General features: G+C 43.5%; 1 protein-coding gene across 5 annotated transcripts in view; it reads left to right on the forward strand.

The window, feature by feature from the left end:
• GPAT2 (glycerol-3-phosphate acyltransferase 2, mitochondrial) overlaps nucleotides 1-16230 on the forward strand; it is a 141211-nt gene that overhangs the window by 69958 nt on the left and 55023 nt on the right. For all 5 annotated transcript variants that reach the window (XM_060276410.1, XM_060276411.1, XM_060276409.1 and 2 more), the window contains exons 2-3: nucleotides 10018-10131; nucleotides 11551-11624. In XM_060276410.1, the coding sequence (XP_060132393.1) occupies nucleotides 10018-10131; nucleotides 11551-11624 (188 nt within the window). The remainder of the gene's footprint in view (nucleotides 1-10017; nucleotides 10132-11550; nucleotides 11625-16230) is intronic.

Here is a 16230-nt window from a genome sequence, read left to right on the forward strand (position 1 = left end):
TGTCATGCTGGCCACATGACCCGGAAGCTGTCTGCGGACAAACGCCAGCTCCCTCGGCCTATAGAGCAAGATGAGGGCCGCAACCCCAGAGTCGGACACGACTGGACCTGATGGTCAGGGGCCCCTTTACCTTTACCTTTTAACCCCAGGGTTACCCGCAGAGTGGCCATCTATATCTTGCAGACCCTGAAACTCAGGGCCCTTTTGACAGGCTAACTTTCTCTAGCCTTGGATCTCTCTAAATATTTTGCCACGGACAAAATCCACATGATTTGTCATAGTTTTTTTTACCAAACTCTGTCTTATATAGCATGATTTTATATTCGCCATTTTGCAAGTTTATTTGATACATTCTCTGTATAATAGGTTACTGCCTGGATCCTTCATGTGCTATGGCCAACCGGCTAATGCAATAAAATTTTGTGTGTTAATAAAAATGTAAACCGGCCATGTTTGCATGTCTCCACTTTTCACCGAAACCGCTTGACCGATTGCATTGAAATTTTGACACAACATCACATGCGAATATGCAAAGGATCTTGTACAGTTTACTTAGACAGATGTCACACCCGAGGCAGGTAAATGTCCATTTTAAAGAACTCAATGGCCGGGTCCCGCTAGTAAGATATAAAACAAATGATGGCATTTAGTCTGATTATTTTCTTTCTCTTCAGAAGCGCACTTTCAAATCTTGATTCCTGCTTCACAGTGAAAAGGACTGTAGTGACTTCTCCCCCAGAATTTATAGAGCCTTGATTGGATTGTCTCTTTCATTTAAAAAGTTTGTTTTCTTGAAACAGTAATCCAGTTTTTTCAGAACATGTCTCTTTCTTACATCAATGAGCACAGGAACATCTGGTATGCAATTGATCAGATTAGAACGTATTATGACTGTTCTACACAATCATCCCCCTTGGGGTAGGAAAAGATTTTGGAGTGGTCAGTGGGCAAGGAAGCTGCATTTGATGTGCATGGACAGCAGACTCTAGAGACTATCTGAACATGGAGCAGATTTGAGAAAATATTGTATTTGACAAAGGCTTGGGAGAATATTGTTATGCTAGGCACTTACGGCGCTTAGTAAATGGTATTTCTCAGAGTGTACATTCTGCTTGTCTCCCACATTATGCCAGAAGAATAGTTGGTTGCATTTTGAAAGAGGATACAAATTGATGGACTTTTTAAAAAGATGCTTTAAAAAACAACTACCGTACTTGAGACTTTTCCCATGTTGAAATTTGCCTTCCAAGATCTTTCAGTTTCTAGCGTTCTGTACCATGCTTAACTGCCATACACATTAAGTAAAAATAAAACAAACAAATCTAGATTTCTTGTGGCTTCCACTTTAGCGAGCTACAACTTGCTTCATGCAGCCATTAGTAACAGATACCACTACAAGAGTAGACAGGTGACCCATACCTTGGAAAAATTGAGACTCAATTACTGTGACCTGCTGTATGTTTGCCTACTTTAACTGTTATTTGGAAGCTGCAGCTAGTGCAGAATTTTGTGGCTATGTTACTAAGTAGTGTACCTATATCTGCATACATGCAACATACCAGTATTTGGTTACCAGTCCAGGTTTAAGGCCCTAGCCATTCGGGACTACTATTATTACTACTACGTACTATGATGGGCTTGAGGGCATCCTGAGCAAGTTTGCAGATGACACCAAATTGGGAGGGGTGGCTAATACCCCAGAGGACAGGATCACACTTCAAAATGACCTCAACAGTTTAGACAACTGGGCCAAAGCAAACAAGATGAATTTTAACTAGGAGAGGAGAAATGTAAAGTACTACACTTGGGCAAAAAAATTGAAAGGCACAAATGCAGGATGGGAGACACTTGGCTTGAGAGCAGTACATGTGAAAAGGATCTAGGAGTCTTGGTAGACCACAAACTTGATATGAGTCAACAGTGTGATGCAGCAGCTAAAAAAGCCAATGCAATTATGGGCTGCATCAATAGGAGTATAGCATCTAGATCAAGGGAAGCAATAGTACCACGGTCTTCTGCTCTGGTCAGACCTCACCTGGAGTACTGTGTCCAGTTCTGGGCACTACAGTTCAAGAAGGATACCGACAAGCTGGAACGTGTCCAGAGGAGGGCAACCAAAATGGTCAAAGGCCTGGAAACGATGCCTTATGAGGAACGGCTTAGGGAGCTGGGTATGTTTAGCCTGGAGAAGAGAAGGTTAAGGGGTGATATGATAGCCATGTTCAAATATATAAAAGGATGTCATATAGAGGAGGGAGAAAGGTTGTTTTCTGCTGCTCCAGAGAAGCAAACACGGAGCAGTGGATTCAAACTACAAGAAAGAAGCTTCCACCTAAACATTAGGAAGAACTTCCTGACAGTAAGAGCTGTTCGACAATGGAATTTGCTGCCAAGGAGTGTGGTGGAGTCTCCTTTGGAGGTCTTTAAGCAGAGGCTTGACAGGCATTTGTCAGGAATGCTTTGATGGTGTTTCCTGCTTGGCAGGGGGTTGGACTGGATGGCCCTTGTGGTCTCTTCCAACTCTATGATTCTATGAAATGCTGTAACCTGCAATTTGAACTAGTAGCTGAGAGAGTTAAGAATAGTTGTGGTCCTCTCTGCATTTGCTGCTAACGAAATGCAGGTTTCTCATGATTTGAGTTTCTCCACCTCAGAAGCTATTGTGTAAAATACCTGCAGCCTGTTCTTCTGTGACTGAATATAGAGACCTGAGTGGGAGAAAAAAACACCGCAGACAGGATTTTAGCTTTATGCGAGCAAAAAAGGGGAGCTAAGGAACGCTGCTGTTGCGGGTTTATGCAAACAGGTAGCACCTTTTCTGGACATGGATGCAATTTATTTTTCAAGTGCTCTGATTGTAGCTGGAAGTATGGTTTAAATAAATAAAGAAAATCAGTTTTAGCTCTAAACAACTCTTGATTGTTTTGCTATATATCAATTATATGGAACAATGCTTTTAAAATAACCTACTTTAAAATGTATTCAGCAGTTTTAAAACATGTTAAAGTACACTTCTAAGACTTCCCATCATTGAGAAACACTATTTTTGCTTCCTAACTAAACTACAGTCCTTTGCCTATGGAAAGTTCTGGATGCCTACCGGTAGCAAGCAAGCAGAGCTTTCCAAACTTTTCATGTTGGTGACACACTTTTTAGACATGCATTGTTTTGCGACACAGTACAGTAATTCAATTTTACTAGCAAACCAGAGAGTAACTTTCCAGCCCCAGGAGGAGCGACACACCTACAGCCGACACACTAATGTGTTGCAACACACAGAAAGCTCTGAAATAAGAAAACTTGCTTGGTATCCTTGTGTGTGTACAGAGAGATCCAAATGAAGAATGTTGTTGTTGTTGTTGTTGTTGTTGTTGTTGTTGTTGTTGTTATGGTTAATGCAGTGCATGTGGTCTGTGTGACTAAAAGTTTTGCATTATTCACATCGGATGCGTCAACACACTTATTTAGTTGCAGATCAGCCTGTTTTAATTGTTAGAGCAACCAGGTACTTTACATGGTTCCTCAGGAAACAAACAGATTTCAAAATGGCAAATGTGATTTAAATTGATTTTTTTTGCTTGGTGAAATGCAGCACAGTCCTGCGTATGTTTACTCATTAGTAAATCCCATTAAGGGAAATGAAACTTAATCCAGAGATGATAGCCTTGCATCATATTTTGGTTAAATTAAGGCACTCCTGTGTCAGAGGCAAGGGTGTCCTTTGTAATCTGCCTGGCCATGTTACATTTCTCCTCACATAGTTGTGACACCCGTCATCTCTCTCTCTCTCTCTCTCCCCCTCCCTCCCTCTCTCTCTCTCCCTCCCTCCCTCTCTCTCTCTCTCTCTCTCTCTCTCTCTCTCTCTGTGTGTGTGTGAGTTGTCAACTCTTATTTCATCGGACATTTTTCAAAGGTTGGATGGTCATCTGTCAGGGATTCTTGAGCTGTGATTCCTGCATTGCAGCGGGTTGAATTATCCCAAATTTAAGGGTCTGTGAATGGATATTTTTGAGAGTCTGGACTGAGAGTATGGTTTAGAGCAGAGAAGAAGCAGGGCCTGTAGAGGCCTTGAAGGGAGAGGAGTGCCATCACTATAGAAATGGTAGAGAAATTCATGAGGTTGATACTGCTAGAAATCCTGTATATGTGTGAGTTTCTCTAGAAGGCTTCACTTGAGGCCATCATGTGTTGAACGTACTGGCCACATAAAACCCTGCCGCTGCCCTAAACATGTTTTTATTTTATTACAATTTGGTTGCCTGCTTTTCATGATAGAATGTTCCCCAAGTGGGGGACAATACCAGCAAAACACAGGAAAATGATACAGTCATTTTCAGTCAGTGTGGATGTATGTACCATAGATAGGGGTCCATCCACACAGGATCTGAATGCGCCACCCCCCAAAAATAGATAAGGATTCAGGCTTGCTCTAATTTTGGTGTGAACTGTGCATTGTGGCTGCAGTGCCCAGCATTGCCAGGGCATCTCCAGCAAGTGTGAGAGAGTATGCTGGATGTCTGGAAAGGGGGCCATGGGGGTTGTTGTTGTTTAGTCGTTTAGGATTAGGAGGGTTTGTGAAGGCATGCAGAAACTAATATGCTGAACAATGATTAATGTTTACATCTATTGCTTGCTCATTTTTTTCTCACCCTGCTCTAAACTAAGTACAAGATGCCACAGCTCCTCTTCAGCATCTGGGAACCATCTTGCTGAATGACAGCAAGGCCAATCTAATCCAGGGTTCAGTATCTAACAGTTCCTTGCCAAACTGAGAACGTTACAGCCCTCCCCTGTTGTCTCTCATAGTTGTTGTTGTCGTTTAGTCGTGTCCGACTCTTTGTGACCCCATGGACCAGAGCACGCCAGGCACGCCTGTCTTCCACTGCCTCCCGCAGTTTGGTCAGACTCATGTTCGTAGCTTCGAGAACACTGTCCAACCATCTCGTCCTCTGTCGTCCCCTTCTCCTAGTGCCCTCCATCTTTCCCAACATCAGGGTCTTTTCCAGGGAGTCTTCTCTTCTCATGAGGTGGCCAAAGTATTGGAGCCTCAGCTTCAGGATCTGTCTTCCCAGTGAGCACTCAGGGCTGATTTCCTTCAGAATGGAGAGGTTTGATCTTCTTGCAGTCCATGGGACTCTCAAGAGTCTCCTCCAGTACCCTAATTCAAAAGCATCAATTCTTCGGCGATCAGCCTTCTTTATGGTCCAGCTCTCACTTCCATTTAGCACCCCTTTAAGTTTAAGTGTTGAGGGAGACAGATCTCCCTGGTGTCAGGACTTCCTGAGCTAAGAAACATGGCAGCTGTGTTTTTCCTCAGCACTTTATGAAGGTGAATTGCAGAATCATGGAAGTGGCTTATGGCGCTGCTGTGAGAGAAAGGGAAGGGGCAAAGGAACAGGCTTGAGTTTTTTCATCCACTTTGCCCTATGTAAGAGTACTGTTTTAAAATGAGACTCTTGAGGCTTTGGTTATTGGAATCGATTAAGGTGACAACAGTCCTGAGGGTCTTAATTGCAAATTAAGATAATTACAAATATGTTCTTGGCAAGAGGCTTTTTTTGGGGGGGGGTGATTTAGGAGAATTTCTTCGGAAAGGGAACATCTGGTTTAAAGGGAAAAAAAGGGCTGTCATTTTGATGGCAACTACCGATTGGCGTTGGTGCCCTCCCAAAAGCTCAACAACTCTGGGTAATCTCCCCCCAAAAGAAGCTCAGCAACTTTGGGCAATGCCCCCCGCCCCCATTTTTTTGTTGCGGTCCCCAAAAATAGGGCTCCTCTTATACATGGGGGCATGTTATACATGGAAAAATACAGTACATCATGTGGATGGTGCTTGAATGGAGGAGCAGCAATCTTCCATAAATGCCCCCTGAGATGCTTTGAATCACAAAGCTTAATCCCCCTTCAGAGGGAAATCTGGGAATTGTAGCTCTGTGAGGGGAATAAGGAGTCTCATAAAACTCTTCGCACTCTTAACTAACTACAGCTCCCAGGATCCTTTGGGGGAGGCCATGACAAGTGCTTTAATGTATGGTGTGAATGTGGCCTTAGTGGGAATTTGGCCCTGTTCCCAGGTGGTGGCTCTCCCAGCCTGGTCTGCTGTTCGTGCAATTTCAGACACACATGTACATCTCACTCGGTGAGCACAGGGTCCACTGCAAATGGACCACTGTGGACACAACTTCCATTGAATGGCAGGCTGCGAATGCACTTAGGTGTCAGTTGTGTAGAGTAATCCCTGTGCACGAACATGTGTGAACATTTGCAGGGCGACATTCATTTGGGTACTCAGAGTATTGCTGGTTTTGGGTGCCTGTGTGTGCTGGCAGGTGGATGGGTGTGCGTCGCTATGTGCCCCTGAGTATAGTATATTCAAGGGCGCTTGGTTTGAGCTGCTGTTTCCTTTTAAGGGACTGGCTTGTCTCTTTGAGCTGGAGGAGGGTGTGGGAGGGAAAAGTCAATTGTAATGATATTGGAGCTGTATTACAAAGAGAATAAATTCTTCTCCCGGAGGGCTTTGGCTGATGGTTCCCCCCCTTTCACTTTCTTCTCTCTTTCTCTCCCCCCCCCCTTTGTGCTGGATACAGCTGTAGAACAATTGATTTCTCTGGCAAGGAGTTAAGCCTTGCACTTTGAAATGCCTCAAGTTGCGAGAGGAGTTTTCTTCTTGCTGAGGCTGCCATGAGAACAGTTCAGAGGGGTAGCAAGAGGCCTTGCCTTCTTCTTTTGACTTAACTCTGGCTTCTGTTGCCTCTGGGTGGTAAATATAGGGGATTGCACCAATATATTCCATTGCTTGCTTGCTTGCTTGCTTTGTGTGTTTGTGTGTATGGGAAACACTAATGGTGTGTAGGTGGCACTGTGCAAGTAGTTGCCCGCAGCTATTGTGAATAGTAGGGCTTTTCTCCTTCTAACACTTTTTTCCTTCTAACAAATAATACTGTGGCAGATTACTAATATAAAGGGGTATGCAGGTGGGTGGAATGGAACATTTTTCTTTCCCAAAGCTGGAATAAAAGTGGCCCACCAACAGATCACTAGCCAATTTCAGGTGGGTCACCTAGGGCCTGTGGGTTGCTGGGGTCCTTGCACAGAATCAATGTCTTAATTGTAGTGGGATCCTGACAATGCACTCTTGCGTTGTACATTTAAAAACTGATTAGTAGACCATGGGTTCTTTTTTTTTAATCTTAAAAAGGCTCAAGTCAGGCCAGCTCTGCAGGTAGACCTCTATTGTAGAACTGGTATTGGAGGTAAGATATACAAAAATGGGTAAAAGCTTTTAGGGCCCCTCCAGACCTCCTTTTTATTATGCATTTGTGGTGTTTTAAGCTCATGATGGTATTGGACAGCTTATATGTGATCCCAACGTTCAATACTGTTTTCACCTGCAAATGTTCTGGGGTGGACGTACTGGTTTGCTTCTGATTGGTGACTGTCCAATAACTTCCTGCTGAAATCCTGTAACAACTTGTACTGCAAATGTTCTAGGGAGTTTGGTCCCATATTTGTTGTACTATACTGTACTGCAAGAGCCTGACAGTAATAACAGTAACTTGCCTGGGGAAGCATGGCAGAAGAACTAGTAAGCTAGAATGATGTGTGGACAGTTCAGTATGAATCTACCACTAATGCACCATAATTGCACCAATGACACGTTGCAGAATACGCCTGCCAACCCCTCTTGCTAATTTGAAGAGGCCCCAACATTTTTCATGTAGTGGCTTCTTTTCCATATTAATACAATGTTGACATGGGGGTGGTACGATGCCAAACAGCTCCTGGCGTGGCTGGGGTGGGAGAGGTGGCTTGCTGTGGAGATAATATGGATGCTTGGATTTTCCAGTATGGTCAAGGCCTCTCTCTAATTTTCTAGTCTTATGGACTGTGATCTGATTGACCTCTGTTGGGTCATTTCCTCCTTGGAATCCTAAGATTTTTTTTGTTCAGCTGATTCTTGTACCCGAGTCTGCTTGATTTAATCTCATGACTGTGTTGTCTATCTTGTATGAACCCAGGAACACAGAAGAGAGCTTTCAGCTATCTTTGACCAAGCCTCTAGCTGAGCCATGGCTCTGGCTTATGAAGGCTTGCCTGGATATACCCTTCGGAGTGAGAGCACTTTACGCCACCAGAGAAATGTACATGAGTCTCCCAAGTTGAACCAAAGGTTTTTGGTCTCTTGTTTGTGCACTTGAGGTTAATGGCCCACTTAGGATAGTAGTGCGGAATCTCTGGGCCTCATGGAAGTTGGCCTGCCAGGTGGTTTTGGGTAAACCCTAGATTGAGCCTTGCATTTTTCAATTTATTTCCAAGGCTGGAATAAAGTGTGCATGTAAACCTTACTGCCTGGGTTGTATGCAATAGGTTTTTGGTTTTTTTCCTGGGGGGATGCAGGCTTATGCATACCCCTAAACATTTTGTGAATCTTTGTACTTGTGTCCATTTACTGTATTTATTTTTTGTGATTTGAGCTATAAAATGGTGATCTTCTTGAGTCAAAATCAGAGTACCCCTAAACATTTTTAAAGGGGGGAAAAGCATTGGTTGTATGTATTGTTACATACCATCCCAATCTCTAAGCAGTGCAAGATTCCATGGGTTTCAGGCACTAACCCAGTATTTGTGTTTCCTTTTCTGAATAAAGCACAGCAGAGACTGTGGTGTTCTTAAGATGTATAATTTTATTTACACGTATATACAACCTGTACCTAGATGGAGGGATGGCTGAGCATTCACATCCTATGAGGGTCTGGCTTCCCCCATAAGGGCAGCTCTGGATTCAGAGGATGGCAAAAAGGCCACCCTCTGTCTCTTTGTTTCAGCCTGTCATCCTCGGCTCATTTGGAGTTCTGCCCCTGCTTTTTCTTTTTGCTGCTAACTGACTCCAAGGACATCCCTCCAGCCTTCTGATGGTTTCCCTGCTGGGCCATCACCGGCCTTTGTCCCCTGCTAATGGCTATCCACGTAGCTCAGCTGAGCCAACTTAGCACAACTAAATAATCCAGGGGTTTTTGTGTTGGGCAGTTTAATCAAACCTTGATTATTTGAACCTTTACTAAATCATAACATATTTAGGAGGATCTAGCACCCCCCACACCCCCAAGCGCATAACACTATTCTTGTGCATAAACAAACAGTAAAATCCGACACAAAGAAAAGTTATGTACCTAGAAAGGTTCAATTTGTGGTGAACGCATTTTGGAAACGAAGCAAATACGTTCAGTTTTCCTCATTGTGGTGAATCCTACTCTGCTGGTTGCAGTGTTAGAAACTGGGATAGGAATGATAGGAGCCATGTGGCTCCTGGGACCTAGGTTGGGGGCACAAAAACAAAATGTTTAGGCACATTTTTTCCCTGCCTTGTTACTAGGCCACGCAGTTCCGCAGAAAAAAACAAATAAAAATGCTGCCGGGTGAATCGGGGTCTGCAAGGTAGCACCATGCTACCCCGCCAAACGCCGGATTCACCCAGCAGTGCCATAGCGTGTGTGTGTGTGTGTGTGTCTTTGGTGCTGCGTCAGGTGTTTGGCGGGGGTAGTGCTGCAGCAAAAGACCTGCATCTCTTGCTGCTGCAGACCAACTGACTGTAGCCAGGCAGTTGGAGATGCTAGACATCTCAATCCAGTTGCAAAAGGCGGGTTGCCAGTCACAAAATGCAACTGGTGCCCTGAGAATTTCGAATGCTGGCTGGTTGTGGAGAAGGTACTGGAGCAATGCAAGATCTTAGAACACTGCAAATCGTGTGTGTTTGAATAGCCCACAATTAATTGCTGGTCACTTAAGGCTACAAAAGAGCTACTCTTTTCCACATCCCCTCAAGGGCTGTGATTAAATTAAGCACAATGGCTTAAAATGAATATGGAAATCTTGACTGCTGGAATCTTGTGTGCTTGATTTTTATTAAAGAGTGTCTGCTTAAGGGAAATGCTGTTCTGCCAAATAGTACTTCAAAAGCCATAAAGCTAATTTGCTTGCAGGTGGATACCATGGTTAAGATACTTTTTTCCTCCTCAGATGAAAACCTGGCACTTGGACTCAGAATGGAAGCTGGGAACTGTGGTGCCCTTTTTGGGCAAATGCCGGCCATTTGTGGGCTATTGCTGCCAAAGGTGCACACCAAAGAGCTGGGTAAGAAGTTGAATTATTTCAGTTCTTATATTTGTACCCTTCCTTCCCTCCAAAGAGCTCAGGGTGGTGCACACGGTTCCCCCCCCCCACTCCTCATTTGATCCTCACAACCACCTGTGTGGTAGGTTATATATTTAGAGAGAGATAGGAAATGGCCCCAGGAACTCCCAGTGAGTTCCTGGCTGACTGGGGATCTGAACCTGGTCTCCCAGACCCTAGTGCAGGGAAATGCTGAAAAAGAAGGGTTGATTGCCAGTCATGGGTCAGTCTGCTTTTGTTTGGCCTGCCAGCCCACGTGACTTCCCTTACCTTGGGCAACCATTGTATAGTTTGGTACTGCTTTAAGGTGGAAAATGTGCTAACAGATGGTCTCTGAACTAGGAGTAGCAACAAAAAGGTCATGGATTTGACTCCAGCCACTGTTCAACTTGAGCAGTGGGCTCTGTTCATCTACCCATCTGCCTGTTGCCTTGTAAAACTTCCACATACACCCACATTTTTATTAGTTTCATTACACTTATTAATCACTTTCAACAATGAAAACAGTTGCCGTAAAAACAGCTATGAAATGTTTTTTTTATAAAACAATTAGAACAATTTCACATACAAAAACGACTTGAGATCTAATACAGACATAGGATGGGATAAACACCATGCATGCGCTTTTAACTTCAGTTAAAAAATTCAGTTTTACTTCATGCTGCCTGGCTGTGACCCAATAGGTTGCTGATTGAAAGGAACTGAAAATAAAACAGCAGTCATCATGATGCCGAACTTCATGGTGTAGCCACAGTCAGAAAACACTGTATGCTTCTGATCTTTAAAAAGTTATCAAAAAGAGCTGCTAAATTAAACAAGTGCTTGGAACACTTTCACCTTAAGGCTTAATGGGACAGAGCTTTAAGTTTAGGGGAAGAAATGACATAAGGAAGGGAGGACAGGACTTGTGGTGGGTGTGTAAAAGGATGAGCAGCGAAGGGGGGAAGTCTTTTCTCTCTCCTGTGATAATAGAATTCAGGATCATCTAAAGAAGTTGGCAGGCAGTAGGTTCGGGAAAGGCAAAAGGACATACTTATTCACACAATGCATCATTAACTAATAAAGTTCATCACCACAAAATGCTGGTTGGGTGGTTTTCTTAATTAATTAGGCAAATATGATCAGGAAATGTCCATATTTAGAGGCAATATAGAGTGTGAATCATCTTAGAGCTGGGCACTTCTGGAGGCAGAAGGATGGCTTACCTTGGTCTCTATCTGATCAAGCAAGTTCAGACCAGATGGTGTTGTTAAGTACTGCTTGGTAAGTACTAAGTTGTTAGTACTGCTATTCACCTCCAAGCTGGGGGGTAGGTTGCTAAGTTACAGTGGAAGATGGAAAAGTCAATGGACCTGAATCTTGTCCTTTTTCTACCTTCAGGAATTCTTTTTCCACAAGAACATGATCTCTCTTGGATTTTGCAATGTAATTAAAATATCAGAAGGAAACACCAGGTAAGCTCTGGAGTGGATGGGAAGGTGGCATGGGAAAAATGTCTATATACTCCCCTGGCTTTTCCCACATATTTTTGTATAACTTACAGTGCCACCTGTGCTCTGCTTCCATCGTCTTATCCTCTCACAATCTCACATTGTTTATACTCATACTGGGGTTTAAGGACATCATAAGCTGCTGTGGTCTGCATAACATTCTTAAGATGTTGCAGGTGCATGAATTATTAGGAATAGCACAATGTTAGAAAGTCCACCAAGGATTATACTTGGTTGTGTGACTTTTGCTCTGCACCTTCTGCTCCCTGGATCAGTGTCTCCTCCTGGTGCATTCCATTTTTGGCCTAGCATTGTACCTTCTAGACATTGGCAGTGCAACCTAAAAATCCATACTGCTAGTGCAGAAAGTAGAAATTTGAATATTCAGTGTTTGCATTGTGTAAAAAGAGGCAAAAACAGTAGAGCAAACCTTTGCTTGGTGTAGCTGGGGGTTTTAGGGCGGTTGTGCACTGCAGCTTACCTGACCTTCTTGGCCACAAGCTGCCCCACCAAGTCCCGGTCTACTAGCTGCCACTTGTCCTATGCCGGTGATGGGCAACCTTTTGAGCTTGGTGTGTCAAAATTCGCCAAAAAATCCAAGCATAACTTGGGTGGTGTGTCACTTCAAGAAAAAAAAAACATAATTTCACAATATTTATAGTTTAAATAACAAAAATGTTTATAGTTTAAATAACAAAAATGTATAATTTTAATATATAAGTGTATTTAATAAACCAAAAACTAATTATTTAACCAAACCAAACAAAAAACCCATTTATTTATCACAAAGTGCCAGAGTTGTTGAGCTTTTTGGGGGGAGCTGCTGATCAAAGTTTTGGAGGTGTTTTTTGGGTGTGTGTGCAAAAGTTGCTTTGCTTTTTTGGGGGGGATACCCCAAAGCTGCTGCGCTTTTTTGGGGGGGGGGGAGAACAGAAATAAATGGCGAATAATACCTTCGCTGGAACTAACACACAGCACCGACATAGTCTGGCAAAGCACCAAAAAACCCCAGCACAGAACGGGTTAAAAAATGAATGCTGTTACACCCAATCATCATCTGCTAAAGTGCCAGAAAAAAAACAGCACAGAAAGAGTTAAAAAACCAATCTCTGGCTACCAGCAGCAACAACAACAACAAAAGGAGCGGAGACAAACTGTAGGAGGAGCAGGAGAACAAATGGGGGGGGGGGACAACAACAGCAGCACAAATGGGCCGATGGGGCGCGTGCCAGCAGTGAGGGCTCTGCGTGTCACGTCTGACACGCGTGTCATAGGTTCGCCATCACTGTCCTATGCAGTGCTACCCACTGGGAGGTTGATTCTCCTGTGTCAGCCTATTTAGATTAACAGTATTGCTATTTTGTAGTACCTCTTTTATTTCAAGAGGGTTTGTCCAGGGGAACACCCTGATGGACTATGCCTTATGTTAATTAGGGTGGGTGGGTGCCGTTTGACATCAAAAGTCTTGGACCAGCTATTCAAAGAGTGCTGTGTTTGGGTTAGTCCTTTATTTTCTGTGTTTCTTGATTTCCGCTTACTTCCTCTCCCCTCCCCTCTCTCCATCGCCTCCAAATTAAAATGTAGATAACAAAGCTTTCTACCTCATAGGATTTGTGTAAGGATTAAAGGCTTTATTCTCATTAGCCTGATTCCTAATTACTTTAATTGTAGTTTGTGAAGTTCTTTGAAAACTGAAATCCCCAAAGTGCTAAGTGTTATTAACAGCAGGGAGGAGAGAAAGTACTTGATTGATATCAGAGCAAAAGCAAAGATTTTTTTAAGGGGGGTGGGTCTAGTAAAGTGAAGCCCTTTGCTTTATGATCTGGATAACACAGGCCAGTTTCCACCCTACTGTGTAACTCCTTTTCAAAGTGGGAAGAACTCTGGAACAAGGAAAAATAAATTCTGCTTCAAGGAAAATGCCATTAGTTAACCACATTTTGCAATCTAATGCTAAATTATGCAAATGTGTTTTCCTTAATAATGGACATTTTGAATGCTGTTTTAACACCTTAAAATCAGAAGAATTGTGTTTGACTAGTAGTAAAGCAAACATTGCCCTCAGGATCCCAAAGATCAAGAAAGGTTCTAGAGTTACTTCCCCCCACCACAAACCACCCTTTGGCTCCAAAACCCTCCAAGTCAGTTTGCAAAACAAAAAACAAACAACCCTTGACACAATTGCAAGAGGGCATTCATGTGGTCAAAGTATGGCCACCTCATGAGAAGAGAAGACTCCCTGGAAAAGACCCTGATGTTGGGAAAGATTGAGGGCACTAGGAGAAGGGGACGACAGAGGACGAGATGGTTGGACAGTGTTCTCAAAGCTACCAACATGAGTTTGACCAAACTGCGGGAGCCAGTGGAGGACAGGAGTGCCTGGCGTGCTATGGTCCATGGGGTCACGAAGAGTCGGACACGACTAAACGACTAAACAACAACAACAATTCATGTGGTCTCCTCTGTATGTTGTTGGCCTACAACACCCATTGTTTCTGACCAGCCCTGCTGACTACGGCTGATGGGGTTGAAGGCCAACAACATCTGGAGGGTACCACACTGGGTGAGCTAGATAGGATTAAAAGTCAAGCTGGGAGACTGTCTCCCCTGCCCTGGCTTGAAACAACAAGAGTTAAAGGCTCATATATAAGACTAAACTGTGGTTAATCTAAAACAGAAGCAGTGGCTTTTGGTCCCTTATGGCTGCGCTGAAGCAGGAGGAGTGAATGAATCTTTTAAAAGCCTGACTGAATAAAAATATATATTTTGTCCTAAAAGAGGGCGGTAGTTTAATCTCCATTAGAGCACTGCCATCAAGAATGCCCAGTCCTGCATCCTCATCCTTGGGGCAGTTCCTCCAAAGATGATTCTAATTGATGAAACAGGGATCAGGCCAATGGTCCATCTAGTCCCACATTCTGTTCTCGTGGTGGCTAACCTGATGCCCCAGTGGGAAGCCCACAAGCAGAACATGAGCACAACAGCTCTTTGCCCACCTGCAATTCCCAAAAACTGGTATTCAGAAGTATTCCTCCAGACTTCCTTTTTTGTTGCATTTCTAGGCACAGGTCCACGTCTGAGTGTTTTTGTGGTGATGATGGTGCTTTCCCCAGGAATACCCCATGTTTTACTGCCAAATCGGGACAAATGGCAATCAAGTTTTCTACAGATTGCCATTTACTCTGATTCAGAAGTAAAATGCAGATTTTCATGGGGAAACTGCCAGGACAAAAGAAACCCACTGACAGAGAGCTTTAGAGGTTAGCCCTGTGCCTCAAAAGTGAGACACAAAAGGAAGTATGGACGAGCCCTTTGTGCCAGTTGAAAGCCAGTGCAATTTTAACAGCTGGGGAAGCAATCTTCCAGAACTATTCTGGTTCCAGCATTTTGCAGCAGCAGGTATAGATTCCAAACCCTTTTTAATGGCAACTCAACATTGGTAAATTAGATATTATAAAGTACATGTATAGATTTTGCAATCTAAACAGAGGATGGTCATTCACTTCTTTGCCTTGCTTCTGAAGTTTCTGGCTGGAAATCACTGACATATTTTTTGCTACCTGTTGTGCTGATGGCCACTATTTTATTTGCCTTTAAAAATGAGTTGGGTGTCAGTGAGGTCAGGTCTATCCAGAAACAGCATATATTTGATACCAGGTACTATGAGAGACCCCTTTCATGGATTACTGCCTTGTCGTGGTGAAGGGGCTTGAATAACTCAGAGAAGCTATGAGCTATGCCATGCAGGGCCACCCAAGATGGACAGGTCATAGTGGAGACTTTGGGACTAAACGTGATCCACCTCGAGCAGGAACTGGCAAGCCACTCCAGTATCCCTGCCAAGAAAACTCCATGGACAAAGACAACAGGCAGATAAAAGTTATGATGCTGGAAGATGAGCCCCTCAGGTCAGAAGGCGTCCAACATGCTACTGAGGAAGAGCGGAGGTAGATTCAGAGCTGATGAAGTGGCTGGGCCAAAGCCGAAACGTCACTCAATTGCAGATATGCCTGGAAGCGAAAGGAAAGTCCAATGCTGTAAAGAAAAATATTGCATAGGAACCTGGAATGTAAGAACCATGAACCTTGGTAAGCTGGATGTGGTAAAAAAATGAGATGGCAAGAATAAATATTGACATCCTGGTGATGTCAGTGAACTAAAATGGACGGGGATGGGCGAATTCAGTTCGCGGATGACTATCATATCTACTACTGTGGGCAAGAATCCCATAAAGGAAATGGAGTGGCCCTCATAGTCAACAAAAGAGTGGTGAAAGCTGTACTGGGATGCAATCTCAAAAATGATAGAATGATCTCGATACGAATCCAAGGCAGACCTTTTAACATCACAGTAATCCAAGTTTATGCACCAGCTCCCGGTGTTGAAGAAAGTGAAATCGACCAATTCTGTGAAGATTTACAACTCCTTCTAGAAATGACGCCAAAGAAGGATGTTCTTCTCATTATGGGGGATTGGAATGCTAAAGTAGGGAATCAAGAGATAAAAGGAACAACTGGAAAGTTTGGCCTTGGAGTTCAAAACGAAGCAGGGCAAAGGCTAACAGAGTTCT

The sequence above is a fragment of the Zootoca vivipara genome, chromosome 6, assembly GCF_963506605.1.
Source record: "Zootoca vivipara chromosome 6, rZooViv1.1, whole genome shotgun sequence".
NCBI lineage: Eukaryota > Metazoa > Chordata > Lepidosauria > Squamata > Lacertidae > Zootoca > Zootoca vivipara.